General features: G+C 37.8%; 1 protein-coding gene across 1 annotated transcript; it reads left to right on the plus strand.

The window, feature by feature from the left end:
• The first annotated feature begins 1008 nt into the window (after positions 1–1008).
• LOC104422978 lies at positions 1009–1802 on the plus strand. Its single transcript, XM_010035426.3, has one exon. It carries the CDS (start codon positions 1067–1069, stop codon positions 1466–1468), a length of 402 nt encoding a protein of 133 aa, XP_010033728.2. The 5' UTR covers positions 1009–1066; the 3' UTR covers positions 1469–1802.
• Positions 1803–9444: the final 7642 nt, after the last annotated feature.

Consider the following 9444-nt stretch of genomic DNA (forward strand, 5'->3'; position numbering starts at 1 on the left):
GGAAGAGGCTATCAAATTTTGTCAAGCTATGAAGATTCTCTCTCTAGATGACTCGAGCTTTTGAGTAATCGAAAATCAAATTCACCGGAAAAGATCACTGTCATGCGTCTGGACGTGCTGGAGCTCCACAACGAAGTTGAGTTAGGTGTATGTACCCTCCAAAAGAGTTAGGAATACATTCAACATAAAGTAATGAAATATTCGTCTAATCCAAAAATATCATTATTTAGCGTGTTATACTGCAAATATGAAATTAATGCAATTTGACCAAGAAGAGATTGAAACACATTTTTGAGATGTCTTCCAACAAATCCAACAAAACAAGATTTGCCATGCAAGATCTATGCGATCATTGATATTAATAATTATTATCATACTCACAAAAGCAAAACTTTCAAAATCTATATACGCCAACCCATGCATCTATAATCGAGGAAAATCAAACTTCTTGCGGTTCTTGATCTTAAAAAACTTAGAATATCAAGTAGATAAGGATTGGCGAGTGTTACGTATGCATTAAGCCTATTTCTAAACAATGCAAAAGTCTTGATCATTACTCATCCGTTATGACGAAAACCTGGCTAAAAATAAGATAGATCACTTCCCTCGTCATTAACATTATTTCGAATAATTTATAGAAGAAAAATTTCCGTCCAATCTTCCCGTATATATCCCAATAATTCCTATGCAATGTAACCTCCAGAGCCGCCACACGTCCCATTGACCACCGATGCCAAAGCATAAGAAAAGGGAGAGAAAACACCAGGTGCCCACAAAACAACAAGCCACCCACAAGCTTTGATTCAACGAAAATCACACGAAGTCGTGACGCAGAACCGCCAGAAATTTATTACTTTGGTGTTTGTAGGCGCATAATAATTGCTAAAACAAATTTAATGCGTAGTACATGAAACTTATCCCTCAACTTTGGTCCCATGCAACAAACAAAATAAATAAATAAACTCAAAGATGCGTTTCTCATCAAGTCAACCCTTCCATATAACCACCCTCTCCATCTCTCCCCCCCACCCCGCACCAAAAAAACCACTCGCCACTCAAAAACCACATGGCTCACCAAGATCCCACAACCACCCCCACCACCACCACCACCACCACCACCACCACCCACATGGCCGCCGCGCCCCGCCGGCCTCCTCGCCGGAGAACCATCTTCCTGCGGCGGCGGAAGCTCCCGACCGTCCGGCTCGGCGGGAGGAGGCCGCGGCGGGGGCTTTTCCTGGCGAACCTGTGGCGGAAGATGAGGCTGCGGTGGCTCAAGCTGCAGTACTCGTGCGCGCTGAAGAAGCTCAAGGCGTACTACAGGTCGGTGGTCGCGGACATCATCGAGGCCGGCGCCTCGGTGGAGGCGCTCCAGCAGAGGATGCTGATGGAGGCGACGTGCGCCGTCCCGGTCATGGGGCTCAACAGCTTTCCTTCGGTGGCCAGACACCGAGCCATTATCATGTAAAACTCTCCTCATTCTGAACCCTCCTTTCTTCTGGAGTTTGTACGAATCAATCTTGTGCATGCTCTCGCGGACAGCTCTCTACCTAATAATCTTTTCATCCATGTAAGTTCTTTCCGCTTTCCTTTTCTTGTTTTTGTTATTTCTTCTGATGAGCAGCAAGAAGGAAATAATGTAATATATTTTCTTTTTGATGAAAACGAAAAAGAAGTGATCGCTTTGAGTCGATTGCTTGGTTCATTTATGGAATTTAGGGTCTGCGTACTCTCTCTCTTGCGTTGTCATTGCAGAAGCGTTCTCGATCAATTATGATATTTGTAAGTTTCTTGCTCATAAATATTATATTCTAATTCTCAACTTTTCCTCTTTTATTTTTTCTTTATCTTTTTTTAATTTTTTTTTCACGAGTAGGAGATGCAAGAAAAAGGGAAAAAAAATCGCATCGAAAATTGAAACTAGTTGGCCAGTCGACGTGCCGGCGAATCTTTAGAGCGTTCTGGTTTCAAGCTGGCATTGGCGTTGGCTGTGACTTGAAGTTAGAGTTTCAAAAAGTGAAAAGCAAATTTTTTTTTCGCTTTTCTATCAAAAATTTAGAATGTTATTTAAATTTTAAAAAAATTAGGAACAATCATTCATGAATCTACACATCAAAACTTGTATATCGTAAAAGTCTCAAGCATTATGCGTTCAAAAATGTCAAAATGTGCTCGTCTCAAATTTCAAATTAAGCAGAAAGCGAAAAAAAGAAGATTTTTTAAGGCATACCTTACACTAACGTAGAAAGTTTATAGTTTTTAATATATACATATTTTTCTCGCGACATTGAAATCAAATAATGTTTTTATCGGTCGTGTTTAACAAGTGTTCTTCAAATAGCGCCATAGAGTACAGACCACGATGGTTTGTGTTAATCCATGCAATGGAACTCATACGAATGAAATGCTTATGAACTCTTAATATCAATAAGTATGTGAATTTTAGGTCTCTTGATTTGTTTTGCACTTTTTTTTTCTCTGGGATTTTAAAGACTTTAGCTAGTAACACGCACTTGATTTATCAGTCTAAGGCCGAGAGGGCCAATTAGTGCTAGTAATCATCTCTAAATGTTGACGTAGGTGTCTCACACTTGTTAATCTGCTACGAGATATTCGAATTGAATCATAATTATTTTGTATCGTCCAACTAGTGATACATGTTTATTTAGAATATAAGATCTTCAAAATTGAGAACCGACAAACATATTTTCATTTTCACGATAATAAAGTTCCTAGAGATAGTGGTCTTAAATTAGTTATAGGCTCATGATAAAAGAATAAAACGTTTACAAAATCTCATGATTCAAGGTTCATGAAAGTTATTTAAAAGAAAAATTCCAAGTGCTCAGCTTTTTGCAAATTCCTGCTTCTGTAAATTGTGCAAGAATTTCTTAATTATCCAAAATAAAACTAACAAAGTTTTTGTAAATCTACCATGATTTCAGAATTTTTTTTTTAGCAAACTCATTGAAATTTATGCAAAACCACAGGAAGAAAACCGTTGATTGGTTCCGAACCCTCAACATGAAAGGGATGCCCAGCTCTTTTCGTTAGGTTGTTTAATTGTCTTATTCCGCGCTGATTCTCAATATCGATTAAAATCGTCTTTATCGATTGCAACTCTTTTAATTAATGTATTCGATTTGTCTTATTTAACTAATCCCCAATATCGATTCGAATCGTCTTAATCGATCATGAATTAATCAAGAGTCGTTTTCAATTTCTGCCAGCACCATCCTTCCCTGTTGCCTAAATCTCTTACCTGAAAAAACCCCAAGAAATAATCTCAGCCCTCTTCACCTTGTCGCTAAAACGGATCTTGCACGACCCAAGCTCGGACGTAATGACAACCGACGAGGAATATTTCGAGTTCCGAATTTGCTTAGGCGGCAGTGCATCAGTTCGGACTTAATTAAAGAGAACAATACATCAAGTTGAAGATACGATCGAGCAATAGCGTCATGCGTGACGTCACGGAGGATTTCCCAATTTTTAATTAGGGGTGCTTTTCCTCGTGGAGATGAGTCGACTTCAACTTGAAGATGCGCCTTCGGAACGTCAAATTGCATCACATTAATTGCGCATTTGATGTGTTATATTTTCCCCGATACCCTTCAAAATCATTAGAACTACAACCTCATTTTTAACCCTTTGCCGGGCCTTGAACATTCCCATCGAGCTATTTGACATTACTAGACTATTCGTTCTAGCACAACATCATTTGATTGCGGTCACTCTCTATTTAGCAACCATGTACATTTAATTTATAATCACGTCGTTTGAATGAAGTATTTTCTTATCGGCGATGAATTTGAAGCTTGCATTAATTGAAAATGAGGAGTGGAATTGATGGATGGGCTGTCAGCAATCTGTTCCACCAACCATGATAATGGGATCCAACAACATAAAAAATAAAAAATTATAGTAATCTGTTATTGGTATAGCAACCGAATTCTCATTTTGTTCTATATATTATGTGAATTGAGAAAACCAAGTTGCCAAGTCCAGCCAAAACGATCTGTTTGACCATAAGTACATTTAGACTTCACTTTTTCCTTTTCTTTTCCATTTCCTTCTATAACATTCGACTTTGCTTTTCGTTTATCTTAATGTTTCGACAGTACCATTTTATACCATTGATATATTGAAAAATAATTAGTTTATGTTATATATAACATTTTAGCGTAATCTAGCATAAAGATGGACGCCATTCATCAATATAATAATGAGATAGTCTTCGATAATTAAATAAGCTCCAAAGATTGATTGTCATATGTGACCACTATCGACAGATCAATATGAAATTTTCTGCAGCCGTTTACTCCAAAAATTTTAAGCTGATGGAGGCCGATGCATTTCACAATTTTATAATGTAATGCTATGTCTTCTGTAAAGGACGATTTGACGGCCAAGGCTTTGGGGCGTGAAAAATTGGACTCAAAACCTTTAGCTTTGGTACCATCCACAAACTACATAGCATATTATTTACTCTAAAAGCTTAGGTTGTTAATGTATTGAGCATTTTATAAATATATATATATATATATATATATATATATATATATATATATTGCAAAATAACACAGAAGCTAATGAACGTGCAATTCAAATCAAACAGAAGAGGATGGAATTTACTAGAGAAATAGGCTAGGAATTATAAAGAACGCAGGTATTATATGTGAGTTGCAATTGCTTAATAGTTTTTCTCATCCTTAAATTATATCCATTCTCATAGGGTGCAAGTGATAGTTATTTTGTTTCAAAAATCAATTTCTAACAAGAAATAGATTTTTTCATTTCTATTTTTGGAACAAGTTTCTGAGCAAAAAAGATGCAGTTGACCACACAAATTTTCTGTTGTCGGAACAGAAATTCGTTTAATAATGACACAAAATTTCCCTTTCTTGAGTGGTGGTGGGAGGCGATTGCAAATGGACGGTGGGCGATTGGTAGAGGGCAGCTGATGTTAGGTGATCGAAGTCTAATGATAGGTGATCGTCGTTCGGCAACTGACACTCGATAGTGGGAGAAGATTGTGGATGGATGGTGGGCAGCGACCGATGGTGGGAGGGGGTTACGGACGGATGGTGGGCAATCGGCAACGGGCGTCTCATGACAAACATCTGGTGATCGAAGGCTAGGGGAGTGACCATTGGCGAGCGGTGACAGGTGGGCAACTGGCTAATAACAAGAGCGAGCAATGAGAAAAGCTTTTGTTTCCAAAAAAAAAAAAATCACTTCTCATTTTTATTTCAAATCTAATTCTAGAGTAAAAATTTGTTCCAAAAATATAAAAATAAAATTACGTTACCAAACAGATTTTTATTCTCAACTTGTTATCGGAAATAGAAGAATAGAAAAATAGAGAAACATAATGGACAGTTTTTAATCTCCTGTAATCTTTCGATAAAATCAACTTCACGAAGAGTTACCTCGCAGCTTAAAACCCTTGGGACTTTCACGGAGAAAAACGATGTGAAATTGGATGGATAGCACAAGTCACAGAGCTAACCCTCAAAGAAGACACGCCCGGCCTATTGAACGACTAGAAGACTTCACTTCTGTGGCAATTAGAACCATTAAAACAAAACTCACAAGCACGTCAATTTGTTTGAATTAAGTCGTGTCGTCTGATTAGGATTTCTCTTGATAAATTGGTGCCATGTCGGGAATCGCCACCTTTATGAAAAGATTTCTCTCGAGAAAGTTGTAGATCACAGGATCGAGAAATGAACGTAGAAACGAAGGGTCGAAATGGACTTCAACTTGGACCTTTACATCAAATAGGCCTTTCGCAGCACAACAAAGATTTGGACATGCATTTCTGGGCTCATTCAGTCTTATTGCATGCTTGTTGGGCCTTTGCTTGCCTGTGAAATTTATCAAATATAATCCCTCCCCATTTTCTCCAAACAAGTACGTAAACTCTAAAAAGTACGAATTACTTATGGACCAAGTAAGACGCAAGCCAAAATCCGAATAGTAGACCCGAATATGATAATTGAATAATAGTTTGATTCAAAAAATAAAATAAAGGACCATCTAGATATATAGAACTTATAACATAAATGACTAATTTTAGGAAGTAAACGAGTCTAGGAAGATAAAGGACTACTATAAATACATCATTGCTTATGGGGGTTGGTTTAGATGTAAGGGAGAGTTTGCTCCCATCATTGTAGCATTTGTTGAACTCTAATAGAGAGCACTTCAAAAGTATAATTCTATATGTCGATGCGGGAGAGATTTACCAAAAATGATGTGGATTATTGAGAAACTGCACCTTAACACCATTCGAGGAGATGGATTAGACGAAAATTGAGATGTGCAAAAGCTGATCCAAGCACCACCCGACCGTTCGATTTTTTTTCTCCCCTTCTATATGGAAAATATCCACCATCGCTTTTCTCCATGCAACGATGCAAAAAGATATCCACCCAAAATTCAAGAATTGCAAAGACAAGTTGCCATTCCTGATTTTTCATGCGCTTCCCAAGGACCAGTATACCACTCACTTCATACGCGGGCACATGCATATTTCCCATTTCTTTAGTGGTAGGGTTGCCCTTGCAACCGTTTCAGGAGTAATATGCTAAACAGAAGTTTTTCTTTAGAAAAAAATAAAAATTGAAACTCATGGCTTGCCCTCCCCAACGTGGCCTCGCCTCTAGCACGCAAGCCAGGCCATGGCTAGTGAGCAGTTGACACTCACTTCAGTGAATTCCCACTAAAATTGGTCGGACGGACTTAATAGGCAAAATGTAAACAAATTTAGAACTCAATTAGTAAGATTGAAAGTTTTAAAACTGAATTAACAAAAGTGTAATAAGTTTATAACTTTTTGGATAATTTTTCCGATTTTAGTAACTACACAAGCTTAGGAGGATGAAAGGACTACCATAAATCTATCATTGACAATGAGACATTGGTTTAGATGTAAGGGAGAGTTTGCTCCTATCATTATAGCATTTGTTCAAATCTTATCGAGAGCTCTTCAGAAGTATGATCCTATGTGCCGTGAGCCACGTGAAAGAGTCTTAGCAAAAATGACATAGATAATTGAGGAAACTGTGCCTTAACTTTGCTCGAGGAGACGGATTAGTCGAGAATCAACATACGAAAAAGTTGGCATGAGCACCACCCAACTGTTGAATATTTTCTTTGGCATATAAGATATCCATCGTTGCGTTGCTCCATGCAATGATGTAAATCGACCTCCACCCAAAATTCAAGAATTGCAAAGACAAGTTGCCATTTCCTATTTTTCATGCGCTTCCCAATATACCACTCACTTCATACATGTGCACATTGCAATAGCGGTAGGGTTGTCCTTGCAACCATTTCAGGTGTAGATGAGCTGAAACGGAGGTTTGTCTCTGAAAAAACGAAAATCTTTTTAAAAAAATAAATTATTTGAAAAATAATTTTAAAAAAAGAAGTAATAACAATACAAATAATTATTTTCAAAAAAATATATTATAAATCTTTTATTTTCCATGAAGCAAATCAAGTCTTCATTCAACTGGATCTGCTTATGAATAGCAAACGATTAGGTTGCTTGCTCAATTAGATCAAGCCTATGAACTCACATCACATGAGTACATTTAATCAAAAACATGTGGGCATTCATAAGATAGCACGGGCTCTTGCGATGAATATAATATTGGGGAAAATTTTATAGGCTTCTTCTATATATATATAATATATAATGTAGCATCCACTAGGCCATCATTAGATTACTAACCCCAAAGAACATGAGCCCCTAGCACATAGCTTACTTTAAACCCGCCCATAAAAGTGACCCTCTTTCAATTAGAGGGCAAGAATCTTTTGAGATAGTTGAAAGCAAAGCTAAAGCTTTTTGTGCCCTAGAAAGTGAGCACATGTGTTAAATGAGCCCAAAAATGTCCCATTTTATTTGGGTGGGGGAGAAAGAAAGAGAGTGAGAATGGTCACATGGGAATGAAAGATCTCCATCATTTTCCAATTTCCACTGCCCCACATATTCAAAAAGTACTTTCATAAGGTACGCCGGGGATATAAACAAAATTTGATCAACAATCGTGGTTTGGGCGCTACCACATACTCAATTTTTAATCTTGGAAAATGAATTCGTGGCGCAAGTAGACAAGGGCTTTCATTTCATGCCTCCTCGTGCAAAATGCCTTATAAACTTTACATAAATTTAATCAGCAATCACTATAGCGATCTCAATTCTCTTTTGCCCTTATTCAAACCTTTCAAAGATGGTGATGGAGAGAGCCTTTGTCTGGGAGATGTCAAAGAAAAGAAACAATTCACGCCCCTCATGATTCTCAACTATATGGGCGTATGACAAATTAGTGGACCTAACTTTTTCAAAGCATTATTGAAGCATTGCTTCACCTTCTGTGGCCGGCAACATATCATCGGTGGACCATCTCGATCGATACATCTTTTTGTGTCCAGGATTCGTGTCCTTACGTGATCTTGCAATTCCATTTATTTTTTATACCTCTAGTTTTTGCATGAAATTGATTCTGAATTCTCGCGAGGGGGGTTCGTGCGTTGGAGTTCGTTCGCGCTGTCCTTGTGTCCGCTACTCAAAGACGTTGTGAACTCATCGTCTCAAAGTGTTTTTATTTTTTATTTCGTGGATGCCCTATCTTAGAGCTGGACTTGCTTAGCAGAGTTTTATGCATGAATGGTAGTTAAAATTTCTGATTCGCAGTCACGAAAATTGTCATTCTAAAAGGGAAAAGTACAAAAAAAAATGTTAAATTTATTGCGTTTCTACCAATTCAATCCTAAAACTATCAATTGGATTCTTAAATCTTTTCACATATTTTCATTTGAATCATTCAGGTAATTTTAGCTGGAAATCGCTAACATAAACACTAGTCATCCTGTACGGTATGGATAGCATTGATGTTAATATTTTCAATAATATTTTAAATTTTTATAAATTTTGACTTTTTCTTTTTCTTTTCTTTTATACTCCTGAGTCTTTTTCTTTAGGATGAGGGGGGTTGCTAGTTAACCCTTGCTAGCATTGAGTGAGGGCGTTATGGCCCTCGTCGACCACTAGACAAAGGGGCATTGGGCATGGGGCAAGGGGGCACTAGGTGAGGTTGTTGCAGCCCTCGCCAACTTTGAGTAAAGGTGCAGCAGCTTTCGGCTTTCGTTCAATGCCTTCACTAGCCATAGCAAGGGCGTCACGGCCTCACTTAGAGCTAGCCTTAGGTAAGGTTGTTGCAGCCTTCATCGAGTTTGAGGGAGGGAAGTGATACCCTCACTTGATCAAGGCGAGGGTTTTGCGGTCCTTATTGTTGGTTGGTAAGGGTTGGCCGGTGACCCTCATCGGTCCTCGACCAAAAAAAGTAAAGTAAATAAAAGAAAATCATAAAAATTATAAAAAGAATCAAATATTATTTAAATATTATTAAAAATATCAACGTCGGCGCC

The sequence above is a fragment of the Eucalyptus grandis genome, chromosome 10 (assembly GCF_016545825.1).
Source record: "Eucalyptus grandis isolate ANBG69807.140 chromosome 10, ASM1654582v1, whole genome shotgun sequence".
NCBI lineage: Eukaryota > Viridiplantae > Streptophyta > Magnoliopsida > Myrtales > Myrtaceae > Eucalyptus > Eucalyptus grandis.

Coding starts and splice junctions, on each gene's coding strand:
- LOC104422978 (XM_010035426.3), top strand. CDS start 1,067: ATGGCTCACCAAGATCCCACAACCACCCCCACCACCACCACCACCACC.